The sequence below is a fragment of the Triturus cristatus genome, chromosome 5_2 (genome assembly GCF_964204655.1).
Source record: "Triturus cristatus chromosome 5_2, aTriCri1.1, whole genome shotgun sequence".
Lineage (NCBI taxonomy): Eukaryota > Metazoa > Chordata > Amphibia > Caudata > Salamandridae > Triturus > Triturus cristatus.
In genome coordinates, this window is record NC_140588.1 from 533,299,422 (window position 1) to 533,311,593 (window position 12,172).

At 45.5% G+C, this 12,172-nt stretch overlaps 1 protein-coding gene across 31 annotated transcripts in view; it reads left to right on the forward strand.

Annotated features, from left to right (window-relative positions):
- The window catches only part of CLASP2 (cytoplasmic linker associated protein 2), a 1,832,463-nt gene that overhangs the window by 497,465 nt on the left and 1,322,826 nt on the right, over window positions 1-12,172 (forward strand). For all 31 annotated transcript variants that reach the window (XM_085607571.1, XM_085607579.1, XM_085607573.1 and 28 more), the window contains exon 7: window positions 10,859-10,929. In XM_085607571.1, coding sequence (XP_085463697.1) covers window positions 10,859-10,929 — 71 coding nt within the window. The remainder of the gene's footprint in view (window positions 1-10,858; window positions 10,930-12,172) is intronic.

A 12,172-nucleotide genomic window follows, 5' to 3' on the forward strand; every position in this document is an offset into this window, starting at 1 on the left:
TGTGGAGGTCCTGTCTGAGTAGAGTGACGTCCATCTTCACCTTTCCAGTTCTCATTCCCACTGCCTTCCTTGAGGCCTGGATGGCCTATAGCATGGCTCCAGTGTCTGTTGATTCTGTTGCGGTTGCTCCTGGGTTTTGTCTGATGAAACCTCTCTAGCTGCAGCTGGGGAGGAGTGAATCTGTCTATTTTTGATTGAGCTTGGGATGTAGGGTCTTTATCTTTACCCATGACTGCCAGTTCATCCGCATACAGGGCCGTCTGTTCGCCTCACAGGAGGAATAGCCACGGGGGGGTCCCCTTTGCCAAGTGGGCCAAACCCACTTGCAACCACTCAAGGACTGTGGAGTGGGGCAGCACAAGCAACCGTGTATCTGCTCACTCCTGGAATGCCGTGGCGTCTTCCTCATGAACTCCAAGCAGTTTGAATAAACCCTAGGTTCAGTCAGGCGTTTCTCCATCCACGGCTCATCACCTCAGCTTGTGTGGAAACCTCAGAAATTAATCTGGGGCAGCACAAGCAGTTGGCCGGTCAAGCATTAGTACCCGATGGACACACATTAGTCCAGGCTCGTCAATTACACCTTCAGTCTTATGAGTGACAGTGTGCCACCAAGCCCCTCGAGTCAATGGGCACCAGGAGGGGGGTTCATCACTTGCGTCCTAAGAAGGCAGGATCTTGCGTCCGGGCCCCCAAAACAGTTGTAGGTCTGCCCAGCTCTGCACCACTCACCCAGGTCTACCTCAGGGCCTCACATGCAGGGATCGCGGTCACTCCGGGCCTCAGGATTCACTATTGGCCCATCGGGGACGTCGGAGTAAGGGGAAGATCAAAATATCAACCCCCTGCTGCCATTCATCGCCTCTATAATGCTGTCCACGAGGGAGGCTCTCCCACCTTTCAACACCTCCGGCCCAGACGGACCAGGCACAGCTGTGCCCTGGCTGTGGGAACCACAGTGCCCATCCTGCAAGGCCCTGAGACACCAGGCTGCTCCAGGCCACCAATAAAATGGCAAGGCCTTGTGCTGGCAGCCCCACTCCTCGCCATCCGCAGTGCCACAGACAGCCTGTATCGGCCGATAGTCGCCCCAGGCTGGTCGAGGCATCAGTGATGGTGTCTGGGCCTCAGTCACCGAAGTGGGTGTTGTAGGATTTGTGGAGGTTTTGGGAGCTCTGTTAAAAAGCAGCTGCCATCTTGGCACCCACCCAAACCTGCACATTTTTAACAAGCATTGGCAAAGCCAATTGATCTATCCTATGTAAGAGCTATAGGCTTTGCCAATATGTTTTACACATGTTGTACACCCAAATGGCTGCTGTTCAGCATGGCTAAAAGTTAGTGGGGTAAAAGAGTGGCGTGGAGTAGAGTGGAGTGTTAGGGACTGGCTTAGAGTATAGATGAGTGGCGTGGAGTAGAGTGTTGTAGAGTGTCGTGAAGGGAGTAGTGTCGTAAAGTGTAGTGAAGAGGCATAGAGGGTGTTGCGTAGAGTGGAGTAGAGCTTAGAAAATTGTTATAGAATGGAGCGGCATAGAGTGGAGTAGTGTAGGAGAGTAGAGTGACATAGAGTGGAGTAGAGTTTTGAAAAGTCGAGTGGCGTAGAGTGGAGTAGTGTCATAAAGTAGAATGGAATAAAGTGGCATGGAGTGGCATAGAGGGAGTTGAGTAAAGCATTGTAGAATGGAGTAATGTTGTAGAGTGGAGTAGAGTCAAGTAGAATTTAATGAAGTAGAGCATTAAAGAGTGTAGTATCGGAGAGTGGCCTCAAGTGAAGTGGCGTAAAAGTACAGTGGTGCAGAGAAGTTTGACGTAGAGTGCATTGTATTTGAGTAAAGTGGTGTAAAGTGCATTGGCATGGACTGCAGTGACGTAGAATAGAGTGGAGCAAAGTAGAGTGCAGTGGCATAGACTGGGTTGTTTCAGAGTTGGTGGCCTAAAGTAGAGTGGAGTGTTACAGGTTAGAGTGGAATTATGCAGAGGTGTAGAGTGCAGTAGTGTGGAGTGCAGTGAATCAGAATAGATTTGAGTGGTGCAGAGTGTAGTGGCGCAGGGAGCAGAATAGAGTGGTGCAGAGATGAATGGCGTAGAGTACAGTGGTGCAGAGTAGAATAGAGTGGCATAGAAAGCAGTGACATAGAGTACAATGATGCAGAGTTTTGAGCAGTGTGAGTCTGGTGGGTTTTTCCAGGTGGCAACCAACCCAAGCCAAAAAGTGCAGCTGTCTCCATTGCAAGATTTGCGATATTGGGTGTTAGCCACACACTCCTGAGCTATATGTAAAAACACACAAAAGATTCAGATGTCCCCTTGCTTGCCATTAGGATGGGCTAGTTTACTCCACATTAGGGCAGAAAGAATGTTGAGGTTTTAGTGGTGTGGGTGGTGCCTGATGTTAAGATGAGCAAGACTCACCCCATTATTTTATTAAATGTATCTTCCTACCATAAAGTGGGCTTTCTGCCCCCTTAGGGGCAAATTGGGGGCACACCTCCTGTGTGTCCCTGGGCCAATGCCAGAGTGCAACACCCCTACAACTTTCTTTTGCCCCAAAGGCAAAATCTCTGGCGTCAGGTGGATTTTCTACCTCCCGCGAGGGCAAGTTTGGGGCAAGTCTCCTATTGACCCCACTGGGGAAGCGATATGGCTCGATGACCATTTAAGCCGTCCTTTACTTTGTTTTAGCGCCATTTTGAAATCCCTGATGTCTGGTTGGGTTTCTGTCCCCCCTGGGAGAGGGATAGCAAATTGGGGTGAATGCCCTATCCACCCCCTAGGAGGGTCAGAAGCTCTATTTGGCCCTGGGATGAGAGGGGAGCATGGGTCCATGCCCGTGGAGGCCACTCACCCCCCCAAAATATTTCATTAATTCATTCCCTAGTGTCTAGTGGGTGGCAGAAAGACTGTTGCCCCATTTACTATGACATGTGTGCATGGCCATGCCCATGCTGGGCAGCCCCCACCCATACATATATATATATATATATATATATATATATATATATAAATGGGAGATGCTCCCCGTTCCAACAATACCTCTCCCAGGGTATTCAGCGTGGTGCTGAGGTATGCCCTGAGGAGTAATTCATTGACAGTAAAGCAGTCCCATTGACTCATTTTACTTTCAATAAATTGTAATGACATCTGAGTGCCCTGTGTGCCAATTTTCATTCCAGTAAATAAAATATAAAAACATTCCGAGCCGAGAGCCAGGATAACTTGTAGTTGGAAGATTTACTTTTTAATTGTTACTGTGTGAATACTGTGTTCTTTTAAAAATCGTCTTTTAAAGTCGTTTTACCTTAGATCACTCGAGGACTGCCTCGCTTCGCCGCACAGCTGATTCAGGCGCTGTAGCGGGCGGCAGGGTAACCGGCGGGAACTCCCGGGCTCCGCCCACCGAAGAGGCCACGCCCCATCCCTCTGGTATAAACAATGTGCAGCTTCCGGAAGCGCAGCGGACGGGCGCAGCGGGCGCGCCGGCGGTGCGCCGAAGGCGCGCCAAAGGCAAGCCCGTCTGCGCCCGTCCGCGACCAGACGGGACCAGGGGCCACAACCCCTGCCCCTAACGCCCCCCAGGCCAATACCTACAGCTCGGTGGCCATCCAGAATATGAGGTACACTACAGCTGCCTTATGCCCACACTCTTATTTCCCAGCTGATCTCCCTGCTCGATGCCCCGGCTGCAAACACTCATTCGATAATACTGTATTGCCACCCATGTTACAGGAATATTATATGTACGCGCTTAACTGTCGATCCTTACCGCGACACAGCACCCAAATTGCATTACTATTAGAGGAGCTCAACCCAGATGCCATCTTCCTTACGGAGACATGGCTCACGTCTCACTCAGAACCAGATATAGTCTCTGCCTTACCCCCCGGGTTCCAAATTCACAGACTAGACCGGATTAAGGGGAGAGGCGGCGGCCTGGCCATCATTTTAAAAGACAAGTATTGTTGTCGCATTGCTACCGAAGCTATTCCTGAGTGCGAAAGCTTAGCGTTCAGCATTTATTTTACTGCGAACACCTCCTTTACTGGTACTTTGATTTATCGGCCCCCAGAACCAGCCAAGCTGTTTCATAAATCCTTACCAGACATACTAGCCAACCGAATTTTATCCTCTGCTAATTACACGGTCCTAGGAGATTTTAACTTTCATTTTAACTCTCTCACAGATCCTATCGCCAGGGAATTAATTGACGATCTTGCAGCCCTTCAGTTGATCCAGCTTGTTACAGCCCCCACCCATGAAAAGGGTAATCTTCTAGACCCAATATTTAGCAACTGCACCAAGCTAACAGTGGGGCAACCTACTCGTCTCCCCTGGTCGGACCATTTTTTGGTCCCTTTGTCCTGGCTCACCGATAAGTCTTACTCATCCACCCCCCAATCGGTAACCAAGCGCAACTGGAAAAAACTCCCTATAGAACAATGGGTAACTAACCTAGAGCGCTCCTGCCCACCACCCTGTATAGATCCCAACCAAGCAAATAAAAATTATGAGAGTTGGGTCAGGGATTCACTTGACACTATTCTTCCTCTACGGAAATCCACTCCAAAGAGGACACACAAAACTGCACCTTGGTTTTCAGACACCTTGAGAGACCAAAAGCGCCTCTGTAGGAAAAAAGAGAGAGCCTGGCGACTTGATTTCCACCCTGACAAAAAATCCCAATATAAAGAGGCAATCAAAACCTATAGAAATGGGATCAGGGCGGCGCAGGCCTCTTACTTTGCTGACAAAATTACAGCAGCCAATTCAAAACCCAAGGAGATTTTCCATATAGTAAAAAATTGCATCAAAGGAAACACTGCCCCTCTCCTGACAAAAACGCCGGAACAGTGTAACGAGTTAGCAGATTTCTTTCAGAACAAAGTCTCTCAAATATACTCTTCCTTTCCGACAGTAGCCAATAACTTAGGAACTTCCAACCATGCTCTTTTGAGCACTGCCCTCCCCTCAGACCAGTCTACTCTGGAATGCTTCTCTCCACTAGACCTGGACACCCTTCACAAACTGGCACGGCTAGTTAAATCTGGCTCCCCCTGTGACCCGGCCCCTCCGGAGACACTACTCCAGGCTAGCCATTCTATACTTCCCGTGGTACTAGATCTACTCAACTCTTCCATCGCCTCCTGCACTGTACCCACCGGATGGAAGAGAGCCATGGTTCGGGCGTTGCTAAAAAAACCCACCCTCAATCCAGAAGACCATTCTAGCTACCGCCCAATATCCTTACTCCCCTGGGTAAGTAAGGTGCTGGAGAAGCACATAAATATCCAACTAGTACAATTTCTGGAAAACAATCTGCTCCTGGACCTAACCCAGACAGGTTTTAGGCCTAAGCACGGCACTGAAACAGCCTTGCTTACAATTATCGAAGAGTCGCGAAAGATATTAGATCAGGGAGGATCAGTGGCAGTGATCCTCCTTGATCTAAGCGCGGCTTTCGACACGGTGAGCCACGCCACCTTGTTGAACCGCCTGTGCAACATTGGTGTCACAGGCGATGCCTTGAGATGGTTTGAGTCTTTCCTTAACAACAGATCTTTCCAGATCTTTGACGGAGATTCACTATCACCCAGTAAATCGCTGATCTGTGGAGTACCGCAGGGCTCCTCATTGAGCCCTGCGTTATTTAATGTATACATGGGGCCACTGGCAGGGATCGTCAAACCACACGGTATTAAAATTGTATCGTATGCCGACGATACCCAGCTAGTGGTCTCATTGGCACAAGAGGGTACCAAACAATCGTCAGGAGGTCTGCTGAAATGTCTCGAGGATGTTAAGGAGTGGATGACACTCTCCTCCTTAAAACGTAATGGAGACAAAACTGAGCTCATGCTCCTGGGCTCAGCATCCCCAGTGTCTCTCATCCCCCTCTGGCCTCCCTGCTTGGGTACACCCCCAACTCCCAAGGACAGCGTAAAAAGCCTAGGAGTTTGGCTTGACAAAACCCTTTCCTTCTCCACTCAGGCCACCAAACTATCTGCCACATGCTTTGGCCTACTAAGAACATTAAGGAAAGTTCTCCCTCTCCTACCTATGGATGCTAAACAAGTGGCAATACAGGGCCTGATTCTATCCCGGCTAGACTCGAACAATGCCCTGTATGTTGGAGCCCCAGAGAAGACCCTGCGTAAGTTACAGGTGGTACAAAACTGTGCGGCCCGCACCCTGTTACAGATTCCGCGGACTCAGTCAGCAAAACCTGCAATGAACAGTCTACACTGGCTTCCAGTGAGACAAAGAGTGGCATTCAAGGCTCTCTGTATTGCCCACCGGGCTTTCTGGAAGTCGGGCCCAGCCATCATCGATAATCTAATCACGCAATACCACCCTAACAGAAACCTTAGATCTACGGAGGCCTTCCTGGCTGTGGTACCCAGAGTCGGGCGAGCTAGGTCCGGAGGCAGGATGTTCTCCTTAAACGCCTCTAAGATGTGGAACTCACTCCCTTTATACCTCCGGACTAATTCAAACCTACTCTCCTTCCGCAAACAATTGAAAACCTACTTGTTTGCGAGGTCCACCGAACTTTAAAACCCTTCCGCCATATTCAGTTCTGTCTGATGTTTCAGCGCTTGGACGCCCTTGGGCAGCAACCGCGCTATATAAATGACAATACAATACAATTCGGGCTGCTCAGGAAGCTCTTCCCGAGCAACACTGGCTACTCTTCGCCAGTGTTGCAAAATTCAGGTGAAGAGCAGACACCAAGGTATGTGCCTTACAGAATTTTATTGGTAACTACAGAACCAACTGGAAGACAGCACCAATCAGCTTCACCTCCCAACTGTCATCATAGAATCTCTTTGACACCCCAATCCAGGAAGACTGGGCCCTGCATAGAACATATGACATATACACATTCTAAGCTCATTATGACAGTAGGGCTACTTCTGTAATGTGGTTTTCCTAACACGAAAGCAACTGAAAATGCCATTCTATAGAAAGCTCTTGATTAATCATTCCGTCGCATATCTGTGAATCTTGTGTCATTCAGTCGTCATACAAATGTGCTGTATGATTTGGCCCACCACTTATAACTTGAAATTTAAACAGTATAGTGCTTGCACATACAATAAGCATTGGCAAAGGCAATGAGTCTCGTCTTTATAATGAGAGTACTGAGCTTTTGGCTTTGCCAATGTTTGTCTTCAAAGAAATGTTTTGAAAAAAATTAAAGAAAAAACATTTAAAAATTCAATCTTTATAGATGACATGATTTATTTTTTAAATGCTTTTAACTTGAGAAACTCTGAACAGAATTTAAAATGAATAAGGAAGTGTCACAATTTAAAGAGAATCAAATGCTTGCCAAAGCCAAATTACTTTTCATAGGATTCAGCCATTTGGTCCTCTGTAGTAGCCCAAGGAGCCTGCAATAGAAATCTAATACCAACTACACCTTTTGCTGCAGACACCAGATAAGTGCATGCAGCAAATGACCCTTTTTCCATCACCATAAAAGCCTTTGTATGCCAAAGCTAGTTTTATCATGCAATTTGTGGAATGTAGGAGATGAAACAAACTCAACCCTTAAAGTCTGTTGTTCTGACCTACTCTAGCAACAACAACAACAATCCCTGTTGCTGTGCTTTTACAGAGAAGGCGGATGGGGTGGGGAGTAAGACAAGCCTGGGTTGGGTCTTTGGGATTGGTGAGTAGCACATAAGGGAGAAGCTGGAAAACACTGCACTCTTATGGAGCGCTGTATGAAAAAGAAAAAGTAGTTCCCTAAATGTGAGCAGTGGGAGAATACTAGTCAGTCAATCAAAAGACTTAAAGAGGCTGTGCTCCATGTGAGGGACAAACACAAGACTAGACAAACCATTGAATAAGAAGCAAGCAAATGAGTAACAATAAAGTCAACTCATGGTAAGTAGTGGGTGGATGGTAGGCTCACAATAGTACTTTGGCAACCAGAACATCTTGCACTGTCTGGTAGGCGAAACCTAAAAAGCGCTTCAGACTCCTTGAAGCCGATCTCTCTGACATGTTCCTTTACACAATTTGATTAAATTACTTTATTTACAGACCAACAGCAAGATGTTAAACATTATGTGCTAAGCCAAAGGTGTGGCCCAATGGGGAAGCTGGAGATTTTTCAACCGGCTTGTGTCCTTGAAATGCCTGAAGGGTGGTCGTAAAGTCAGTAACACACAAAGCTCTCTTAGTCTTGTATGCAAACTCCTCTGCTGCAGAACTTCCCACCCTTCAGAGATGCGAGTCTTGCAAAAACAAATCTTTAGCCAGGCCAGCCCCTCTCTCTGGAAAGCTACTGAATTGGAACTGCATTGTATGCACATTTGTTTGTGAGCCGTCTTTTATTGTGTGCGGGCTGGCCTACCGTGTACGTCATTATAGAATGGTCTGTAATATACGATTTAAACCTTTCCAGCATGGGAGCCAGGGCTTTTCAGGTCAGCTCTCACTCCTAACTCCACATGCACTTGGATACTGGAATACGTTTTTCACAGGACCAAAGTCAATGTTTCTGCACTTAAACGTTTTAAAAACGTTAGCTCTTAAATAAACTTCACTACTTTCTTTCAGTAGACATTCAGACCAAATTTGTGTCCTATCTCGCCCACTTGTTGGGGATTCTAAAGATGTCCAGGGTTTGTAGGGAACAGAGAAAATAGCCAAAATATAGCAAAATGTTAGGATTTGTTTGTGCTTTGCAAGAAAGTTTTTTACTTCTAAAAATGGCATCAACAAATGGTTTGCTGTGCAAAGATTCTCATTTTCTCGGGTTTCTGAAATTAACAGACTTGGCGATTTTTTTTTTACCAGTTATTAGTTTGGGGGGCGGGGGGGGTGTTGAGTTTCCAATTATTTGTGTTTTTTATATACTTGCAGTCTGTAGTGTATATAGGCTTGAAGCCTATGCGTGTACTATACATTTCTGAAGAGTAGCCAACATTTAAAATTCAGCAAGGGGTCATTTGTGTAGGTAGCTCATAGGTTTCCCAAAGAACATAATCGTAGAAATTAAAAATAGAAGTGACAACTTTTTCCTATCAAATTTTGTATCCCAATGGCTGATTTACAAAAGTAATATGCCGTTACATCTGTCAGATCCTTATGGTTTCAGGAATATGTAGTCTTCGTTGGTTGCCCAAAACATGTGATACTCGGAACCAGCAACTGAGCTGCAACTTCTAATGATTTATCACTGTGTACCGACTGTGCATCCATTCATATGATAAAATCTATTGAATGAAAACTAAGTATGAAACCTATCCATTTTATAAATGTGCTCCAGGTACTGAGTTCAGAGCAGTCGTTATTTGTACAACTCTGAATTTGGAGTTACCCATATCATATCATACAGATGGTATTTTGTAAAATGTGTTCATGATTGTACACTGGATTCCAGTGCAAGCAGAAAAAGGTAGAGAAAATACATTTTTAATAATAAATATTATACTATGTTATAGAAACAGTACCCCACTTGTGTCGCTGGACCTATCACCTGTGACAGGAAAGGCCCCAAAACGGAATGTGGAGACTTCAAATTTTAATCATGATAATGTACCCATTTGGTGATGTGGTAAGCAGTGGTATTTGAGGCCGAGCTCAATGACCACTCAAGGAAACAAGCTAAACCAAGCCGTTTCTAAAAATAAAAACTAGACACCCAGGGAAGTCCAGGGTTGTGTGACATGCATGGATCCCACAATGTTTTATTACCCAGAAGGCCCTGCAAACCTGAAACTTTGGCTAAAATTGCAAAACTCCTCATATTGATTAAAGCAAAGTTCAGGAATCTGTGGGGATCCACAAAATTCCTACCACTCCGCATTCCCACACTTCTCCTGAAAAAAATAGTACAAAGTTTGACCTTTCAGGGCATTTTGTGTTGGAGAAACTAGGTGGGTGTCCATCAAGCCACATCACCCTGGGTTTACCACGGTCTCCAGGTTTCAGAAATACTCCGTGTTTGTTGGGCTTCCTAGTGACCAGCTGACCCAGAGCCGGAGTATAGTGGCCATTCTCCACAGCAAGTGAGAGTAAATTTAGATTTACCCCCCTCTCTTTTGACCCACTTTTTAAATAAAAAAAAGATATGTGGCATCTAGTGGACTTCTGCTCTTCTGGAACTGATTTGGGGTAAATCCTCCCCAGAGGAGCAGAAATACTGTTTCTTCAGCAGGGGGAGTACTTGCCAATGCCTGGGGGCAGTGCAGAAAGGAATTCAAGAAACACATCTTTCAAGAACACTATATTGCGACAGTAATAATTTCTTTCCCCTGTCAGAACCTAGCAGCCAACCCAGATTCACTCTGATTGTATCTCTGCTTTTGACTCTGTACAGAGCTCCACTGACATACGGCTTGCTCTTTCTCTACAAAGACCCTCAGAGTGACGGAGTCAGAAGAACTAGGGCCGAGCCCAGACGCCCTCAGGAGCAAGCCGTTGCAGTCCTAGAATGAATCATTTGATAAAACATCCCCTTGCTTTACTGCTGATGCAGGGTTCATGACCTGAAATGAAGAACAGTCTGTGAAAAGTTTAAATTATTGTGTAACAAAGGGCAAAGGATTGGAGTAGATTGTTTCGTTTTGAAATCTAAATGTAATGGGGATAAATATATGTAAAAACCCACCAGGTCAATTATACACATTCCTATACTGCACTCTTCTTTCTACTTGGTTTCTAACACCATGTCTGATAGAAAATATGCTTGGTAATGTTGTCAGATGATAAAGGGCTGCTGGTGTGTAGACTAAATATGAATGAAAGAATCTGCTGGGTTTCGATAAAACATTTACAGATGGAGATGAAAATTTGTAACTTCCAACTCCATTGTAATTTTACATTAAAATTTAATGTTTTGCAGGTTACAAACAATTTTTTCAAAGTTTGATGAAGTAAGGGATTCTGGCAGTATGGTTGTAAACTTCAATATAGGTGAGTGTTAGTAAGCCTTGCTTGTAAATACAGTAAGATGGTGCAAATATCTTTATGCAATATTGCTCACGGTATGTTTTAATGTTCATTTTATTGGATTTTTGTCACTACATCGTAGATAAGTAGATTGGGTGTCACTAATCGCTGTGACCATTACATCACAACTTAACAGGTAAGTAAATAAGTTAATTTATTTAAGGAGGTTAACTCCCATTTCCTATTTAAATATTGTTTTTACAGAAAAGTCCTCTGCATAGTAAAGACGTGCACCACCTTTCTGAGTGCCCGGCTGTACTGTTGTCTGGTTCTCTAAAGCTGGCTTTTTTGTCATAGGCAAAATGGATCATGCGTGTGTGCCATGACCAAGGCCTGTCTCACGGATTGTGGTCTGGTTGGAGCGGGAAGGTGGCCAAAGTGCTATTCTCATAGTGGTGGAAGTCTACAGCCTTCACCAGAAGCTAAGAAGCATGAGCGTGGTGGTGGCAACATAATGTGTAGTGATCAATAGTAGTGAACAGGGCCTTTTTACCCTGTGTCACTATAGTAAGGTCAGTAAAAAACAAAAGAGCATGAGTAAACAACACAAAAGAAGGGAGTAAAGCTAGCAAAAATCAATCAGAGGTCCTTGAATAAGGGAGTAGTAGGTTTGCCGGCGGGTGCTACACTTTGACGAAAGTGTGACTATAACTGCGCGCCCCCCTCTTGGATCTATGGTGTGAGGCTAACTTTAGCTCCACCAACACGTGTTCTTCAGAAATCCTGAAGACCAGGTCAAAACTGTGAGGTTTTTTTTTTGCGGTTTTCTGTTACCACCGACGGTTGGGTGCGCCTTAGCGTGTGCACACCACCGGGGTGGTGAGGTCCTGATGAATGCCTGGTGAACACTACATAGGCAGAAACATGTTGACCGCTATGATTTTATTTGCACTTTACGGGATAACTGACCAGATCTGGTTATAGTTATACACTAAAACACACAAGATGATGGACGGAATGTTGCACATTGGCAAAACATTCACCCCCAGTCACAGATCTGGGTTTAATCCATCGTTATTTTGCTCACCACGCCACCCCAGTTCAGACATGGCCATATGCAAATCAGTCTTGACCCTGTGCCTCATGGGAACAGTCCAGCCCGAAATGCCAAGCCATGTCCTCCCTTTTTTAATTGATGCCTGATTTACCATAAATAAATAGTTTTCGGTTAAAATCAAGGCATATTTTAACCACCATCCCTTGCACT